The 20,548-nt window shown below is 43.6% G+C and overlaps 1 protein-coding gene across 1 annotated transcript in view; it reads right to left on the reverse strand.

Annotated features, from left to right (window-relative positions):
* Window positions 1-20,548, reverse strand: part of LOC134742423 (kinase D-interacting substrate of 220 kDa B) — a 45,945-nt gene that overhangs the window by 12,109 nt on the left and 13,288 nt on the right. Inside the window, exons 5-18 of the mRNA XM_063675565.1 lie at window positions 16,712-16,821; window positions 15,389-15,609; window positions 14,695-14,852; window positions 13,680-13,883; window positions 13,185-13,328; window positions 12,257-12,554; window positions 11,597-11,804; window positions 9,121-9,258; window positions 8,151-8,318; window positions 6,136-6,252; window positions 5,347-5,542; window positions 3,033-3,212; window positions 682-876; window positions 194-470 (exon numbers count right to left, since the gene is read on the reverse strand). Of these exons, the coding sequence (XP_063531635.1) occupies window positions 194-470; window positions 682-876; window positions 3,033-3,212; window positions 5,347-5,542; window positions 6,136-6,252; window positions 8,151-8,318; window positions 9,121-9,258; window positions 11,597-11,804; window positions 12,257-12,554; window positions 13,185-13,328; window positions 13,680-13,883; window positions 14,695-14,852; window positions 15,389-15,609; window positions 16,712-16,821 (2,614 nt within the window). The remainder of the gene's footprint in view (window positions 1-193; window positions 471-681; window positions 877-3,032; window positions 3,213-5,346; window positions 5,543-6,135; window positions 6,253-8,150; window positions 8,319-9,120; window positions 9,259-11,596; window positions 11,805-12,256; window positions 12,555-13,184; window positions 13,329-13,679; window positions 13,884-14,694; window positions 14,853-15,388; window positions 15,610-16,711; window positions 16,822-20,548) is intronic.

Here is a 20,548-nt window from a genome sequence, read left to right on the forward strand (position 1 = left end):
ATTCTCATTCACTGGTTAGCTAAATTTGAGCACATGTTGTTAACCCTTAAATGCATAGTGATGTATGTATGTACACAACAAAAAACATATAATTTTATGCATGCTGTGCAGCCCTGAAGCCACCGAGGAAGCTACGGACTAGGACGGAGACGGGACTTAGTTATCATAGCGGTGGGATTTTGTTTAGACTCACCAGTGACATACAGCACGTTCATAAGCCGCCGCATGCTCCTCGGATTCACATCACTGAAGTAGTCATCAGTAAGCAACACCCTTCCTAGGTCCGCAGCCGTGGTGGCAGGGGCCGCTCGGTGCAGCCCTGAAGCCACCGAGGACGCGACGGACTCGGAGGGGCGGAGACGGCGGGCGCGGGCCGCGGCGGCCGCGCTCAGCTCTTTGGTTGGCTGGTTCTTGATGCGCTCTTGGCTGGACATTACTTCGGATGTCGAGGACAGACGGCGGGCTGATACCTGGGAGAGAATACAGTAATAACTTGAGTGTAGGTGTCAAAAAAGTCGTTAAATTGCATTTTCATTGGACCATAATTTCATCACGATCGCCATTTTAGATACATTTCGACCAAAACTCAATCAATCATACGGAATCAATCCAAAAGACCGTTTCGTCTAGTAAGATGGTCTGTCCGAGATCGGATCGGTCTCACTAGATTAAGATACTTACAGATCGCTGCATGCTCGCGGAGAAGTCGTCGGTCGCGATGGTTTGTATGCGCTTGGCGGCAGTTTGTTGCGCGGTTTTGACGCGGCGCAGCGCTGAGTTTTGAAGGTAGAACGGCAACTGCACCATGTTGCGTAGGTAGTCCCAGCCGCCAATGTTGCTCTCGGAGAATGCGCGCCGGCTGTTCACTTCCACTGCCTGGACGAAAGTATGATTGATAGCTTTAAGAACGTCTATTAGCTATTTATATGAATTGGACAATAATTACAATATTATCTGTACATGATCACGTTTCGCTCTGTATATATCAGGGTACACTGTAAAAAATATTACGCATAGAATCGACCCGTATTCTGGTGAACCTATTCTCGGGAGTTGAAGCGCTGAAGAGCTCAAACATTTTTCTTTCTTTAAGAAGAAACAACTTTATCACCAATTTATCACACATTACATCAACCTTACATATGGTTTTTTGTTTATATGTTCTGATATTATATTATGACATTTAGTGCGCAATAGCACTGTGAGCTATTAGGTAAACACACAGAAAACGCTTGACCAATATAAGTCCTCTTATAGTGGTGTTCAAAAATCGGGAATAAAAAAAAATGGAGGTGATATTTTATTCTGACAATGGGAATAAATATGTACATGTAATAAACAAAAACATTCGGGTTTATATTGTCCTGGTATGATAATTTATGTACATTAAGAGTTTTTTTGTCCATGAACAATTTTGGATAAAAAAAAAACACGCCAATGCATGCAACATCAAAGTATCAAACATAGGTCAAAACACAAAAATTGAAATAGAAAAACCAGGTAATACATATTTATAAAGGATCGATCAAGACAGCTTGTTGATTATCAAGTACAGTAAAGTACAGTCAAGTTCACCAACATATATTTTTACATAATGGAGTCACAACACTTATCGATGAAATAATCGTTTTTAACCCCATAGCGAATTGAGATAGCATCAGGTACATACATAGATACACAGAAACCAACTAGTCAAAACCGATCACACTAGTTTTAGACTACAAAGTTTGAAACGTATACTATGTAGATCTATTTTATTGTATTATTCGTTGATAAAATTTATTGCAATAATATGGAAAATTTATTGCAATACGCCTTTTTACCACAGAAAAAAGGATGCGTTGCGATTTGCGATATACACATAATGTGTTCGATCGTATAAGTTCTTATCGGTTCGATGTGATTCTGCGGCGTAAAGGTGTGGTGACTCCCTTACTGAGAAAAAAAGTTGTAATGTACATGGGTTTGTAACTGGAAAATAATCATGCAAAAGTTCAAAGGTTGTTGCACAACACCAAGCTAACGGTTACACCATCGGCTGACTAACCTCCATCCAAGCAACCTGCACATACGAAGCTGTTAAATCTATCTGTACGTGTCTACATGCCGGGCCGGGTGAGATCATTAGTGAGATGCGAAAGAGAGCGTAAAGTAACTTCTGCGTTTTGGTTATTATTTAGTGTCTAGCAGGGATTGGTGCAATTACAATGCGTCGAATTTTGTTCGTTCGCCGCATCAAACAATGTCGGTTGGCTGGTAACCTCATACATACTTCTCCTTTTTATTCGTCGACCGCATTAGGTGAAACACTCAGTGTAATTGCACCCGATGAATTACTCTGCTTAGTTAACGGAAAGAAAATAAAAATATTTCAATTATTGGCATAATTTAAGTGTATTTTTGAGGACACTAACCAGTAGTTTGATTTATAAGGATTGTTTATGATTTTGCAATAAAAACTGTTACTGATTTATTCTTATTAATCATCATACATTAAATTTAAGCAAAAGTTACTTATCTGCTTTAGGCTTTTACATTCAACTCTTGATCTATAGTAAAGTTACGCTACGATCTCTATGCATAAATCAACTTTAGGGTTGAACTAACATAATAAAATAAAGCATCAGGATGGAAACTAAAATAATTAGCTAAAACTAACAATACTTCTAGTGTCTATAAGTAGGTAGTGTTACGTATATATGGAGTTGATATATTTTCTTATATCTAAGTATAGAAAGAGTACATAGACTAGCGTTTCTACGACCACAATTTTACATGTCACCATAAATACTAGCACGATGAACAAGCCATCAAATTTGATTCCAACATGAACAATTGGTAGAGTGGACTTATCAATAGAGAAGCGATAGAGAAGGAGATTACAATTTTATATTACTAATTATTTATTTCCAAACGATTTGATATAAAAATATCACATATAGGATTAACTAGTATTATTGGACGTAGAAACGCTAGAGAACCCCCGTTCTCCTAAAACCAACTCTATCACAACACCACAAAGCCCAACTCACCTTGCTAATAATATGCGGATCAATGGCCAGCAGCAGTATGAAGGGGCTCTTTGGGTCGGAGCAGAGGGCGTACACCGCGTTCAGGAGAGCCAGGACTTTTTCTTGTTCGCAACTGTCCAGGGCGTCTACGACGACGACTAGGCGCGTCTGTTGGCCAGTGAATGCGTCGAGGCATGATACCTGGACGAATTATAAACAAACATTATTTGTAATCATGTAAACTTTTATCGCTATAGGATAAACTGATATTTTAGTAAGCAAGTGATGTAGTCACTACAGGGTCAAAGGAGTCTTGGCTAAGATGGAATGGGACACTCTGACAACACCGATTGTCGAATGTGTGGGGAAGAGGAAGGGACCGTAATAAACCTTATGTGTGAATGTCACGCCCACGCCAGACACAGAATGAAGGACTTTGGAGCAGGCTATCTGGAACCGCAGGAATTCAAAGCGCTGCCCTTGAGCTCTATCATCCGACGTATGGAGATGATCGAAAAAGCACTTGAGTATGCACAAGGTAGCTATGAGGGGGCGATCACACAAAAGATCCCGATGGGTTGAATTAAGCAAGTTAAGATTGTGGACTTTTTGCTAACGAATTAATGAGACAATATTTTCCTCGCTGCCTCTATACGAGTAGCAAGCGGGTCCATTTATTAGAAGAAGGTATTTTTAAAAGGCATAATAATCGTATAACCAGTTACTCACCGTGTGCGTGAGAGTCTGCACCTCCGGCAGCAGCGCCAGCAGCACGCGGCCCCCGTGTACTGTCCCCGGCACTCACCGTGTGCGTGAGAGTCTGCACCTCCGGCCGCAGCGCCAGCGTGGGCGCGTCGCGGCGCAGCGCGCGCGTGAGGCGGGCCCTGGGAGGCAGCAGCAGCGCCAGCAGCACGCGGCCCCCGTGTACTGTCCCCGGCACTCACCGTGTGCGTGAGAGTCTGCACCTCCGGCCGCAGCGCCAGCGTGGGCGCGTCGCGGCGCAGCGCGCGCGTGAGGCGGGCCCTGGGAGGCAGCAGCAGCGCCAGCAGCACGCGGCCCCCGTGTACTGTCCCCGGCACTCACCGTGTGCGTGAGAGTCTGCACCTCCGGCCGCAGCGCCAGCGTGGGCGCGTCGCGGCGCAGCGCGCGCGTGAGGCGGGCCCTGGGAGGCAGCAGCAGCGCCAGCAGCACGCGGCCCCCGTGTACTGTCCCCGGCACTCACCGTGTGCGTGAGAGTCTGCACCTCCGGCCGCAGCGCCAGCGTGGGCGCGTCGCGGCGCAGCGCGCGCGTGAGGCGGGCCCTGGGAGGCAGCAGCAGCGCCAGCAGCACGCGGCCCCCGTGTACTGTCCCCGGCACTCACCGTGTGCGTGAGAGTCTGCACCTCCGGCCGCAGCGCCAGCGTGGGCGCGTCGCGGCGCAGCGCGCGCGTGAGGCGGGCCCTGGGAGGCAGCAGCAGCGCCAGCAGCACGCGGCCCCCGTGTACTGTCCCCGGCACTCACCGTGTGCGTGAGAGTCTGCACCTCCGGCCGCAGCGCCAGCGAGGGCGCGTCGCGGCGCAGCGCGCGCGTGAGGCGGGCCCTGGGAGGCAGCAGCAGCGCCAGCAGCACGCGGCCCCACGTGTACTGTCCCCGGCACTCACCGTGTGCGTGAGAGTCTGCACCTCCGGCCGCAGCGCCAGCGTGGGCGCGTCGCGGCGCAGCGCGCGCGTGAGGCGGGCCCTGGGAGGCAGCAGCAGCGCCAGCAGCACGCGGCCCCCGTGTACTGTCCCCGGCACTCACCGTGTGCGTGAGAGTCTGCACCTCCGGCCGCAGCGCCAGCGTGGGCGCGTCGCGGCGCAGCGCGCGCGTGAGGCGGGCCCTGGGAGGCAGCAGCAGCGCCAGCAGCACGCGGCCCCCGTGTACTGTCCCCGGCACTCACCGTGTGCGTGAGAGTCTGCACCTCCGGCCGCAGCGCCAGCGTGGGCGCGTCGCGGCGCAGCGCGCGCGTGAGGCGGGCCCTGGGAGGCAGCAGCAGCGCCAGCAGCACGCGGCCCCCGTGTACTGTCCCCGGCACTCACCGTGTGCGTGAGAGTCTGCACCTCCGGCCGCAGCGCCAGCGTGGGCGCGTCGCGGCGCAGCGCGCGCGTGAGGCGGGCCCTGGGAGGCAGCAGCAGCGCCAGCAGCACGCGGCCCCCGTGTACTGTCCCCGGCACTCACCGTGTGCGTGAGAGTCTGCACCTCCGGCCGCAGCGCCAGCGTGGGCGCGTCGCGGCGCAGCGCGCGCGTGAGGCGGGCCCTGGGAGGCAGCAGCAGCGCCAGCAGCACGCGGCCCCCGTGTACTGTCCCCGGCACTCACCGTGTGCGTGAGAGTCTGCACCTCCGGCCGCAGCGCCAGCGTGGGCGCGTCGCGGCGCAGCGCGCGCGTGAGGCGGGCCCTGGGAGGCAGCAGCAGCGCCAGCAGCACGCGGCCCCACGTGTACAGGTTGGCGAGCAGCACGGCGCCAGCCACGGCGCACGCGCCGAACATCAGCCCCTGTTGGATTTCACGCCGCCTGATCGACGACGACCCAATCTCACTGAGTCGTCAGTTTAACTTTACTTTTAAAACTAAGCAGGATGTGAGTGTTTCAAAATGATTTAAGAGGTAAAGCCCCCCTACCCCTAAATACCCCTTTTCCGCCAAAATAACAATTTTTGTCAGGGACTTGACGTATATGGCGGATACCTTATAAATAATAAGGTGCATAACTTATTAGAATATACCGATGAATGAATAGTTAACACCTTTACCAAACATCGGCTTCATATTACCGTATTTATTTATTTCTTCATTTATAAAGAACGGGGAAAATCATCATTCTTAAATCTATCGTGTGAATTAGTCAGCAGTCTGAATTTAAATGAACAGCCTTTGCTCGTAAATACTTAATAGAGTTTAGAAATCAAATCATGCTATTTTTTATTATACGACCAACCTAGCGCAGAAAATTTCAAAACATGTATTAAAGTGTGACAGTGTGAATTTATAGACATTATAATTAAAAAGATCTAGTAATAAATCAATTTAATGTACGATATCCTTTGCAACCTAACTTTAAATATATCAAGAGAATTTAGAGAATCATAAAATCCATCGCTTGCTTACTGTTCATCGTAGTTGGCATCGGTGAAGTACATCACTAGAACGCATAGACCCACGAGGATGCAAGTGAAGCATATCTCGAACGTCACGATGTGAGGGATGCAGCATACTCGACGCCACCTGCAATGAGAACCTTAATTGAAACGTGGAGTCTTTTTAATCAGTGTTATTATTTAGGTGCCAGGAGTAACCTATTGATTATTATAATTTTTCTTTCGATCGCGCTCCTTCAAATGACACTATCTAAATGCGATCGTAATGACATTTGAGACTCTTCTCTACCAAGTTTACAATTTTGACAATATCGCCGATTTTAGGCATGAAACATATGTCCAAGTTTTAAGACTTAGAATCCAACGTAGGTCTTAGTCTAAAAAGCGCGCGCGTGATACAAATGCGCTCGTACTGACACTCGAGCGCTTCGGCCAAACTCGCGATCATTTGCACCACCATCGCCTCACACAATTAATATTGTTAATGAATAAATTGTAACAATATTTTTTTAAACCCTCTAGGTATTTTGCTTAAATAAGAATGTAAGTAACTTATTTCTTTTTTTTATATCCAGGCCATCTAGTCTTGAGGCAGGGATGTTGAATCGATTCGTTGTCATTTTCTCGTTAGTTGCTGAAGGGATCGACAGAGGGCGTGAGATACCTCGCTATCTGCTTTTTCTTAAACAAAAGGTTTTCTTTTATTAATTTACAAAAATCAAAACCTAATTAAATGTTTTATTACTGTTCTTCTTCCTTTTTGTAATTTATTATTAATATTTTATTTTACGGAGCCGAGTTTTGAAAGCTGCATCTACATTGTACGCGCAACGAAACGCAGCGGTGGGAGTATCTGTGGTTTGATCTGTCAGTTGTCATTTTAAGAGATTTCGAAAATGCAATAGGAGGATGATTGCTTTCCTCAGTGCCCTATGAGGCCATATTTTCCTTAAATCGCGGTTTAAACCGCTTCATCGTAAGTAATTTACCTATTTTCTTCCTCATTTCGTGTGAGATTAGTGCAGTGCTGATTATTTTTATATTTATTTCAGTTATCGGATGTAAACGTTTTGTCGAGAGTGAGCCCCGGCGGCATGGAAATTATGCAAGCTTGTACCTATGCTCTGAAGGCCTATTGTCTGCCCCGGGTAAGCCATACTCCGTTGCGCAGTTTGGAATTCTACATTACTCTGCGGAAATTCCGTTCCGTTGCTTATTTATTTTGTAATTTTCAGGGTTTCACGACTATACTACTTTCTACCCTACGCGGTTGGCAGGGCCAAGCGTTTTGGCTAGTATTACACAATGTTCCTACTTCCTCACCTGGTCGCGTGGTCTCAAGCCCAACCTGAGGCTGTCGGCAGCTGAGAGCGGACTTGGGGGAAGCAGATCCGGACTTTTCCCTGGTGCTGGTTCAAGGCCTGGCGTCGGCGCAGGAGTGCGGTCTTGCGGTTGAGGTTGGAGTGTTCCCTTTTATTTTTATTAAGGCGCCCAATAGTTCATCTTTAATTATTATTCTTTTACCTGAAGTTTACCGGTCTTCCAGTTCCTTGAAACACCAACTCACCCCCTGTGCTCTATGTTTCATACGTACATAGTTTATTTAAGACTGAGCTAGCTACTAAATATATTATTACCCCAAGATTTCTTGTAGATGAATTCAATATACTGTTTAATTTAGTATCTCTTTATTTTATTTCAAAACCACTTTAGGGCTCCCCATAGAACCGGAAAAAAAGGGTAACAAAATACCTAAACTAAACCCTCTTGGCTCCCGTTCTTCATGTCCTCTCTGAACCAACTTGGTTTTCACTTAATATGTCATACTTACTTCCATCCCGACGTAGAAAAGACGGGACTTGGCCTAAAATCGCGCGCGAGCCTTGAACAAATGCGCGCGTACTGACACTCGAGAGCTTCGGCCAAACTCGCGATCATTTGCTCCTCCATCGCCTCTTTCTCTTGGCTCCCGCTCTTCAAACTCTCTGTGAGCCAACTTAACTTGGTACTACATGCCATACTTACTTCCATCCCGACGTAGAAGATACAGGTTTTGGCCTAAAAGCGCGCGCGAGCCTGGTACAAATGCGCCCGTACTGACACTCGAGAGCTTCGGCCAAACTCGCGATCATTTGCACCACCATCGCCTCGCCCTCTTGGCTGCCGCTCTTCATGCCCTCTGTGAAGTGGAATCTGAAACAAGCACTCAGTATGAATACTGCCAAATTCAAATTAAATTAGGGTCTCATTGCCCGTTATGGTATTGAGCATACCAGAGACAGCATCGGAGTTGAGAAATCCTAGTCATTCTAGTTTTAAAATGTCCTTTAATAGGACAATAAACCATTTGTACTTTATTTGTTATATTGTGCAATAATGTTTAAATAGATAAATAAAATAAAATGAGGCCGCAGCAACTATAGTAGACACAACCAGCGCCAAGTGCGCGCCAGCTCCAAGAGCGTCCTGGCAATGATCGCGGACAAGTTTCGCCCCTACATGACATTTTGTTGTGGACTCCATGCGCCCAGCAGCACTGTGGTTGACACATTGAGATATAGGTGATGACTGTCAATGTTTTAACCACTAATGCGTTAAAAAAAGTTATTGGATTAATGTGTACTTTATTTTAAGTGTGTTTTAGTATAGTGTTTAAGTCTAGTGTATAAGTGTCAAATTAATTATGTATGAGTCATTATGCTACTCCAAATAAACGAATTTTAATTTTAATTTAATAGTAGACACAATGCTCCTTTCCATATTTGGCGTTTTAAGGGAGAGTCCACAGGGCCGCATCGCACGCATCGGACTGATCAGTGGTCGCATTTGTGTGTAAAATCCGTTGCGTGCGATGTGGCCCTGTGGACGTCTACCTTTGAAACGAGTCTTTGGATATCTAAAACATCATCACAGCATTCCTAGTTACTATAGTTGCGGTTTTATGTTACGACTCCCTAGAGCCGACAGCCGCCCACCACCAGTATCTACATGTTACCTTATGGGCGTGGCGGGCAGAGCCCTCGGGTCGTTGGGCCCGGGCGGGTGGCAGAACACCACCTGCAGCACCAGCAGCAGCGAGCTGAACCGCCGCCCTAGAGCTGATAGAACGCCACCGGCCCACCACCACTCGTATCTAGAAACAAAAGAACCTATTACAATATGTCAGGAGTTCCCAACCAATACTTCATGCATAGCAAGACGGCAAGGAGGAGAACACTTCACAAATAAAGAAAACTTGACTATTTTCTTGACTTGTTATTACTACAAAATTGAAGGCGAGGCTGGAAGCATTAATTTTTATCTTACCAAGACGGGAAACAAAACAGTAAGAAGCCTTACAATATACAGACTGTGCGTGTTGGAGGGTCTGCCAGCTCGTGACCTGAATCGAAAACGACAACAATTCACGCTTCTAAGCAGGTGCTGCCCCCTACAATTAACGCTGGCTCTATTTCGTATAGTAGGGTCTGCCATCTAGTGGCTTAAATCTAGAAATGGAAACTTGACATTATGCTTCGCGCCAATGAATGGGGGATTTTGTGCTGCCGTCTTCAGTTCATGCACGCTCCCTATAGGGCAGCAGCATAAACCAAACGCTCGTAAAAAGTGTAGCTTTACAAGCCATATAAAACTGTATTGTTTTGTTGCCGTCCCACCCTCACATTATTTACTAGAAAGTAAAAAAGGAACATAACAAACTAAACCTTAATGAGTTCAGGTTTTAATGAGACAGAGGTAAATTATTTGTTTCCAAGACTCCAGAACATGTACAGCGCCAGGTATATGGCAGCGAAGAGGCCGAAACACACCGCGACCGCGACGTAACCGACGTATGCGTCACACGTCACTCATAAGCTCTTAACAATCAATGCCTTAAAACTAAAAATAGAAAAATAAAATACAAAGAGAATAAAACCGACATCAAAAAGGATTAAATAAAATATCATTCTTTTTTAAGTATATGCGTTATCAACTGATATGTTTGAAGTCAGTGCCAAGCAAAAAAGGATAATATTTTATTTAATCCGACCGGTCTGGCCTGGTGGGTAGTGCCCTGCCTGTAAAGCCGATGGTCCTGGGTTCGAATCTCGGCAAGGGCATTTATGTATGTATGTATGTATGTATAAACTCTTTATTGTACAAAGACATAGAACACAAATATGGCACAGAAATAGGCAGTACAAAGGCGAACTTATCCCTTTAAGGGATCCATTTATTTGTGTGATGAGCACAGATATTTGTTCCTGAGTCATGGGTGTTTTCTATGTATATACGTATGTATTTATCTATATAAGTATGAATATCGTCGCCTAGCAGACATAGTACAAGCTTTGCTAATATAAAAAAAAACCGGCCAAGTGCGAGTCGGACTCGCGTTCCAAGGGTTCCGTACATTACACAATTTAAACAATGTATTTTTTATGTGAAACGTGAGTGAAATGTCTTTAAAAAACCCAAAAAAAGAGGTCGGAGGTAGGGGTCGGATCAAAAACTAAGTAATTAAGTCCGACTCACCCTTGACTGCAATTTCTAATAGGTTTTCCTGTAATCTATAGGTAAAGATCTATTTAGCGTATTTTTTTCAAAATTTTAGACCCAGTAGTTTCGGAGATAAGGTGGGGGGGGGGGTGGTAATTTTTGCCTATTTTCTTGAATAACTTCTAAATTTTTAATCCTAAAATTATAAAAAAATATATTTGAGATTCTCACAATGAGCTCTTTCATTTGATATATAACACGATATAGTTAGAAAAACTTTATTTTTTAATTTTCTCATTTACCCCCCAAAAGTGGCCCCCATTTTTAAAATTCATTTGTTTACGTTACATATCCGTCTTTGGGTCAGAAACTTACATATGTGTACCAAATTTCAACTTAATTGGTCCAGTAGTTTCGGAGAAAATAGGCTGTGACAGACAGACAGACAGACGCACAAGTGATCCTATAAGGGTTCCGTTTTTTCCTTTTGAGGTACGGAACCCTAAAAACCTTTTTGATGTCGGTTTTCTTTTCGACCCTCCTTTCCTCCTTTTGTCGGGGAGATCGTGGGTTTTATAGTAGAACAATCCGTGAAGCCATTGAAATCACAAAACATAGAAATTTCAATCGAGACGAAGGTTTTAAGTTCTCATCCACATGGAACCCAGTCATTAGTAAGTGTGAGCGAAAACAAATATCGAAAGTTGAAAAATCGAATATTGTGAGTGTTGTCTGTCGACCCGGTGGCAGTGCGCAAAATGTTCAAGTTAATAAACAAGAGCAAGTGCGGGTAGTTCGAAAAACTCGCGCGCCTAGAAGATGTTGATGTCAACTTACTCCGAGACCACGGGGACAACGCCGTCCTCGAAACGTCGGAGGTAAATTTAAAACTTATTTTACACGATTAAGTCCCGTCGTTGTGGTTTTCTATTTTTTGTAAAAAGTTTTTATCATATAATAGGGTAGTGTTTCATAAACAAAGACGGACTTACTTGTTCCCAAGACTCCAGAACATGTACAGAGCCAGGTATATGGCAGCGAAGAGGCCGAAACACACCGCGACCGCGACGTAAGCGGGCGCTCCAGCCACGGCCGTGCAGGCGCCGATACTGAGCGCGATGTGCCACGCGCCCCACGATACCGCCCACGACCACGCCCAACCAGACTCGCTCCATTGGCGGGCGAAGTTTTTCATCTCCTCTAAAAAAAAACACGCTGTACCTAATGACGGAGTCAGGCTAGGTCGTAAGGCCCATCATACAAGATTCTCCTATGTCTAATTTGACCCTTGGTGTATAGTATATTGGGATGAATTTCGTTTGCAAAAGCAAAGAAATGCTACATTATTCGGTTTATGAATAGATTTCACAATTTCTTTAAAAACGGTGTCTGACTATGAAGGGTCAAGATACTCGGAATTTTAAAAATGGAGTTTTTGGTGCAATCGTGTTTATATTCGACATTTGATTTTAAATACGAATTTGTGGTCCAAAATTGAAAAATTGAGCACCAAAATGAACTTCCTCGTTTATGATATGGTGTGTATGTATGGGTTTAATTTATTATTGGTGTTCATAATTTTTGTATTAATTTTATGTGAAACGGTGTTAACGGGAATTAGAATGTATAATTGTATTCGGAATGCAACTTACCTTTTAATTTACTGAGCAAAAACGATTTCCCAGAACCCCACCTCGCATACAACCCCACCGTAATAGGCACTGATAAACTAGGCTCCGACAACATATCAGCCAAAGCCGCGCTATACAATTCATATCCCAGCATATTCTCATTGTCTTCATTAGTATTGAGCTTTCGCGCGCCGAATATCTGCCCTAGTATTGTCTTGTTGTATGACATGTCGATGTTGTACGGCGTCTCGTTTAATTTGTTCGGTTTGTATAATAATTGACTGTTCTTCGGATTCCGGAGGAGTATTTCGACAATTTGCTGAAAGGGAAAAGATTTCATTTCATAGACTTCAACGTCAGATGGGAACGCGGAAGTCGGGTGTTAAGTAAAGCTAAAATTGGCGGCATCTAATATAACAATTCTCGTAGTAAATGCAATCATTAATTAAGGTGATATTCGGATGGAGACTGCTACAGGGATTAGTCATCGAAATTGAGTCATGTCATGTCTTATATAGTATAGGAGCAAATACCTAGGTAATCCATGCACACTAAAAGAGGCAACTAGCAACCTGAAGACTTTGCTAGGCTTCGTGGAGGAGCTGGGGTGGTTAGAGTAGCGCTACCTCGTTTCACGCAAAATAGGCACATTGGATGTCGATTTGCGGAAAATGCCCAGCATAACTAACTAACTAACTAACTGAGTCATGTCTTCCAAGTACCTGTGCTACAACGCTGCAGCAGTAACACTGTTGCAGCCGCCATCCGAACGTCACTCAGTAATCTACCCTCCCAATTACCACGACCTCGGTGTCCCAAATATTTTGTGTACTGTTTGTGTTATTAAGTAGGAATGACTTGTCGATTCGAGCTGCTGGTGACGTAACGAGCCATATATTTGTTTCCCTGTGTGTTTTTGTGTGTGTGCATAGCACATTCGGTCACATACCTTAGAGCGCGCCCGCATAGCGATGTGCAGCGCGGTGTCGCCGCGGTTGTCGGCCACATTGACGCGCACCTTGCGCTCCAATAGGAGCTGCACCATCTCCGCGTTACGTGACCGCACCGCGCGGAGCAATGGCGTGTCACCGCTCTGTACAATAGAGAGGATATTAACAATCCGATTTCATCAATCGAGTAGTCTCGCAAAGCGGCCGGCAGCGTTTGACACAAAGGTCTGGGGTGTAAAAAAGTACCTCATACTGACGCGTGAAAAACTTAAGAGAAAGGAAAATTAGGTCTGAATCTGAGAAAAGTACGTAAAGTAAAAGTATCATGAATCGTCAAAATATAGGTGATTTTTTCTAATAACTAACCTTTATTATAAAAATGATTATCTTTTTGGACAGAAATTAAAATGCAGATATCCCGAAGTGTGTAACTGAAATATTAAATATCTTTTTGTACCTTACTAATACTATTCGCTCTTAGGGTAGGTACTTACACTGGTACAATGTTCCAAGTCGGGATTGGACGCCAGCAACAGTTTCAAGATAGCAACGTGTCCTTTTTCCACAGCAGTATACACTGGGGTCTTTTTCTCCTTGCCCGACAGGTCCACGTCTACGTGTTTTTTGAGCAAAGCCTCTACTATATTCTTGTGGCCACCTTTGACTGCGTGAATCAAAGGTGTGTCTTTTGAGTGGTCCTAAAAATTACAAAATTTCCATAAGCGCGAGGGAATGGTGTTCCCTTTGACCGCCAAACCAGGCGTGTCTCACTCCGCGATTTCGTCGCGTCGCTACAGTACCTGCGGCCGCCTCAATGTTGAGGTTTTTCCATAGTAACTGCCGCGCACCGCCACGGAACGCACGCCTGCACGCGCTTGCGCCGCCTTGCGCGTAGTAGACGCGTTTTGTTAGGGAGTGAATCTTCTGTACCTAGTACTATTATATATTCTGTGGCCAAACGTCAAGTGACGCGCGCGGCTACAGACCAATATCAACCTACGTGCATTCCGTTAAGGTTCACGATAGCGCGCCGCGCACGAAAGGCGTAGCGTTCAAAGGGTTAATAATAAATATACATTCGATGTAGCTTTTATAAACGCACTTAATACAAACTTAAGAAAATGACCTTTAAAATGTAACACCAAAACCTCCAATTGGGGCTACAGTGGGGCCTTTAACCCAAACAAAGTCTATTGTATAGTGAGAGGAGGCATATATGGGACCAAAAATGAGTACTGAGGTGCCAATGGAAAGTTTCCGAAACTGTGACATCTTTCACATCTCTGAACATTTTCGCAAGATTGTATGGAAATCGTCTTTCCAACCTGAAATTTCCTTTATTGCTAGTGAACTCTTCTAAGGATTACTGAGAATTTTCCCAACTTCGTGGAAACTTATTGGACAATTTCCACGAGTAAGAGTAAACAGGGGTTTATTTTTGGTCACTGAATAACCAACTAGAACATTAATAGCGCATGACCACTAGTGATGATTAATATCCATACATACCTGTACATTGATATATGACCCCGAGTTAATGAGTGCCACCGCTATGTCATAATATCCCTCTTTGCAGGCGATCGCGAGCGCCGTATAGCCGTCCTTGTCTAACGCGTTCACATTCGGTTTATGTTCTAACAACATCTGGACGATCTCCAAGTGGTTCCCTGCAATGAACGGGAAATTGAATGGTTTACTCTCAAAACAACCTAAGTCACAATAGAATACATATTAATATTGGTTATTTTAGAATTAGATTGCGACGGTGCGAATTTAACGACGCGAATGACATTTAACGCCTAATGTAAAGTATGTTGGGCTAGTGGCGTTTATTGGTAATAGAGCTAAGCATGTGCTAAATGACCACCATTAGCAACAACACTTTCTCAGGAAAATTACTTCACTAAGGAACCCAAGGAACCAGACAAAAAAAAACAACGTAACGAGATACTTGTAGATACAGAAGGCTAAGAGTTTCTAACAAATTTAAAATAACAAAAGTTTCCACAATGAGTAATGCGGCGTAATTATGCTTTAACGCAAACGTGGCGTACCTACTCGTTGGGATACGAGCGCCACGGAACACACGCTAACGCCGCGTCGGCCACCATACCAAGATTGGTTAACTAACACATTTACTGCCAGCGCCACGAGCGAGCGTAGCTGATATTTCGGTGTTTCGTGGCAAAGGCGGCATACACACCGTGGGTGGCCTGCAGCAGCGGCGTCCAGCAGTACATGCCGGCGGTGTTGGGGTCGGCGCCGGCGCGTAGAAGCGCGGCGCAGGCCACGGCGTCGCCGGCGCGCGCCGCCCACGTCAACGCCGACGTGGCGTACTTGTCGCCGGAGTTTGCGCGCGCGCCAGCCGCGAGCAGCCGCTGGACCACGCCGCTGTGGCGCCGCCCCGCCGCCCATACCAACGAACTGGAAAAAATCGGATAATAAGATGGTGAACATTTTCTTGTGAACCTTAAGGTTAGATGTGGTTGCGTTTTTTCGTCGAGGAGGTTCTTTGGAAATCATACAACTTATCATCAGCTCAGTGCCATGGTAATAAATAAAATTTGATCTCAATCAGAGACCGGGAAGTGCTTCAAATGTAGGTAGCTTAAGTACAAGATTTGAATTAAATATATTTATATATAAAAATATACGTAGTAAAGCAAATACACGCGTGTAAAAATAAAGGCTCTTAGAGACGATGTGAGAGCTCGTATATACGAGTTCCAATACGCTACGGAAGTTAAACTAATTCAATAGGTCTATGCGAGATCTCGTACCGTCTAACTTAACCATATAAACAACGATATTGAAACGCATTAAACCAAGTAATGAATACAAAGATTACAAAGAAAAGCAGCTTTACGGCAATGGCTAACCACAATATTGTTATTCCATGAAACTATAATACCGTATATTAAACTACGCCTACGAGACCTTCAAAAAGACTTACGTCGATAAAGTAATTGCGTCCATAACGCGAGCAGTATCTGCATATATTGTCACCACAAATGTCGCTGTTCAATTTTATTGCCAACTGTACATGTCGATTGTATTGTAATGTACTCTTATTTTACACAAGCGACACTTATTGTTGCACATTATGTTCATAAGTTTTAGTTGCTAGTTGGTGGCATGAGACTTTTCCTAACAAACTTTAAAAACAAGCTTTACAAACTTGTTTAAGTTTGTTGACTTTCAAGGTAAAGTTTTCGAAACTTTGAAGTTTGTTATTAAATTGCGAGCGATAGAAGCAGATGTTGATAACGACTTCTCGTAAGAACTACGTTTTTCGATCACTGGCAAAATGTATAGTCGACGTCAAACATATGTTTACACTTTTGCACGTTACTCCTTTGTAATAAAGCGATAAATGTAAAGATATCTTTGACGTCGACATTTTTTTCGGTTATCAATAAGAACGATTTGAATGTATTCTTGTGTATTATGGACGTATTTATGACAGTAGCGCCTACTAGTAACCGAGAAACCTTATGCCTGCGAAGGATGCATTTGGTATACTTACTTTATATTATAGTGTCCGTGTGCGTGTACATCAGCGCCCTTCTCCAGTAATATCACAACTATTTCTTCGTACCCCTTGTAAGAGGCCCACATTAGAGGCGTCCATCCACCCTAAAATATAAACGTTACAAATAAATAAATCGACGTCAAACTCATTTAAACAAAAGGCTATATCTACACTTGTAACCTTTTATCATAATCATCTGCCACCAAGCCACCAAGACCTCATCCACAGCCAGAGAATCTTTCCACCATATGGGTTTATTAACTTTATTACTATTCGTATTCTGGTGAATTTCCAATATGACTTGGAACTCCGGTAGCCGTTTAAGAAGTGCAACGCTCTTACGGTAGATGTCGCTAGGGTCCCCTAGCACCATATGGTGGAAAGATTCGCTGGCTGTGGAGGTCTTGGTGGCTCAGATGGCAGAGCGCTGGAGTATCTATCCAGAGGCCGTGAGTTCAAGTCTCACCCAAGACAGTAATTTTTCCACTTTTAAATTTATTCTAAGCTTAATAGCATCGTTCGCAAACGTTTCTGCTTGTTAAAAATTAAAAATGGGTTTAAATGTAAAGCTTTGATTGGAAATAATAGGCAAGATAATAAATTACAATTATTAGTACACAATTGAATATGTTTCGTAGGTTGTTACGTTTTTATAAAAAAATCCGCGAGGTTAGTAGTAAAAAAGCCGATTTTCTTTTTTTTTTTACTTCCAATATTATTTAAGTAAACGTTACAGTTAATTTTGAAACAATGTCAAGTAATGCAGAAGAATAAAAAAATAGATCCAATATAATTGATCTAGTTATAGTTTTCCCCCAATTTTCATTTTTCTATTGACGGCTATTATACCTTAACCTGAATATGGTTGGAATTTACCAAGGTAACTTACTGACTCTCGGCAAGTCAATGTTTTGATGATTTCAATGATTTTTTTGACTTAAAATAGGAGAAGACAGTTAGTTGTCAAAGATGTAACATATAACAAGCTTGTGTGGAAATAAAATAAATTTATTTAAGTTGCAAGTGAGTTGTTTTCATGTGGAGACACGGACAGGACCCCCCCCCTCATTTCATATTAACACAATCTGTATCCTAAAATTTTCTGGAAAAGAAAGACAACTTGTTTTCCTACGTGTGTATGACCCATTAGTGAGAATAGCAGTGTCATTCTTAATATTAGCCTGTACTAGCCCTATAGACCGCGAGCCAGGCGCAAATTTCGCCAGTCATCGCCTCCCGGGCGAAAACTCGTATAGCGGTTAACGGATATGTATGATGAACCCTCGTGAACGTCAGCTGCCGCTCCGTTGGTGGGTTGAGGAATGGCAGCCACCGAAACGCGTAACACGGTCTTTTCACCGCGATACAACAGGCTGACGATTTGTTAGCATCTAAACTATCATCTGACAAAGTATCAAACGGGAGACGATGACGCCGATGACTGAAAATATATATTTTTTTACATGTTCATGTGACCAGCTGACGGTCTTTCCACAGCGATACAATCGGCTGACGATTTTGTTTACAATAGCATCTAAACTATCATCTGACAAAGTATCAAGCGGGAGGCGATGACAATTTTTTTATAGACTTTATTTGCTGCCATTCCTCAACCCACCAACGGAGCGGCAGCTGACGTTCACGAGGGTTCATCATACATAGGCGTTAACCGCTATACGAGTTTTCGCCCGGGAGGCGATTGGTCATGGAAATCTGTTCCTGGCCCGCGGTCTACTACACCAAATGCATTACACGAATATGAAACGAATGAAACTCATTGCAATCATATAACTATTCATATGTTTGCTTGTTGTTTGCCCGTTTTACTTAACTGTTAACGTTGGCGTCGGGTCTCTAATGATCCAGCACATTAAGAAGTAAGTCATTGTTATTAATAACTGCGATTACACTAATAAGGATAACATACCTATTACCTGTTTAATAGGCATCACCATAGAGATATCACTTTAATAGGCATCACTAGAGAGTATAGATCATCCAGTTCATTCTAATTACCTACGAATATAAAAAGTTTAAGCTACGCTACGCAACTTAATTAACTTAAAAGTGTCCATATTTATGTGTTAATTATAATGCGATACACTTAGAGGGAATAACATAAATTGTAATAAAATAATCATATAGTACAACGCGAGTTCATAACCGCGGCGGTAGACTGTATTTAACCAGATTTAAGAATGTACAGTGGATGTCAGTGACATCTTTGGCAGAGTTCCACGTGAAGTATACATATACTAATTTTAAGTGCAGCATCCAGAATACATTTTAGCGGTCTATATAAAAAAAATGTGCATTGTGCATTTGCAATAAAGTTGACACTCGCTTAATAAAGGAACTGACTTGGTGACTTGGTTACTAATGTCATAATGGTTATAAACTATAGTCTGAACGCTTCATAATTGACGTGTCCTTGTCACGTGAGTTTTCCTTGCCCGGTCAGGGGCGTACCCAAAGGAAAATCGCGGACAATAGAGTTACTAAATCTAAACTTTCAAAACTTCTATACTGATGCTAACTAATTATTTCCATCAGCTATTCAGGACTATTAAAGGATAAAAAAGAGTTCTAACATCTTAAAGCTAAATACTCACGACACATGTAATAGATTAGTCATAATGTTTTTTTCTGAGAAATCTGTGGTATGCTTCTATACCTAAGATAATTATATCAATAGGTACTATTATTAAACCATCAGCAAAAACTAATTGTCAACAGAAAAATATTACGTACCTACATGTAAACGCGCTATGCTATTTCTGGGACAAGCAGCTGTTATATTATTTTGGAGTTCGGGACGTCTGTTGTGCAAGACATCATATGTCACTGGTCAACAATAACACATTATAAATCCATGCGTCACAGGATCTCAAAGACATTGGAACTAAAATAAATTATGACGTGAAACCCTTAATAAGATTGTACATTTTGATGACATAGGTTAAACCAGTTTACATACAAGGTGCAAAGTAAACAGTCTTTAAGTGAAATTACTAAATAACGGCAATTACCAGCAATTAAGTTTTAAACCTGTATCTTGATGGTAGCAATTGAACGTTTCAACCTCATAAAATCTTAAATTTATAGTTCAAGTTCCACCCACGTCCGGGAAAATATTTTATTTCCTAATGCACCGTAATCTAAAAATAGATCTGTAAAGTAAACATTGCGACCTCAGTAATAGGTCAGGCGAATCTGGTTTGTTCTTAGTTTTAGTAAAGAGAGCCAGTGCCAGGGACAGTTTGTGTCGTTCTAGGGATAGTAGACACTCAAGATCCCATCTGTTTTGTAAATATGCACGGTAATGGCCTCACGGAAGTATAGGCATAGGTCTACCGGTCATACGGTAGACCCTTTAGAGCCTCCCGTCGTAGATCAGGATGTAAAGGGGCCCACTGACTATCAGTCCGCCGGACGATATCGGCCTGTCAGTTGTTCGGAACTGTCAAAATTTTGTTCTAACTGACAGGCCGAAATCGGCCGGTGGACTGATAGTCAGTAAGCCCCTTTAGTATCATATTCCTTCGCTTGTTTTTCCATTGAAGAAGTGTAGAACAAGAGTGTAGAATGTGGCGCCAACGGAAGCCCAATGCAGTATGACATGCAAGCGTAATAATATGATGTTGCAGGTAACCTACGGCGTGAACGTGGAACGAATATTTGTAAAAGACCTCAAATCCAGTAACCAGCCGAGTCGCGAATGAAAGTAAGGGCGGGGTCGACGCCGATGTCTCAAGTCTAGCAGTCGCAACGCTATTCACGTGCGTATAGGTGCGTATACTGTATAAAAACTTTTATAAAAAAAAGATAAAC

This window comes from Cydia strobilella, chromosome 6 (assembly GCF_947568885.1).
Source record: "Cydia strobilella chromosome 6, ilCydStro3.1, whole genome shotgun sequence".
In the NCBI taxonomy this organism is placed as follows: Eukaryota; Metazoa; Arthropoda; class Insecta; order Lepidoptera; family Tortricidae; genus Cydia; species Cydia strobilella.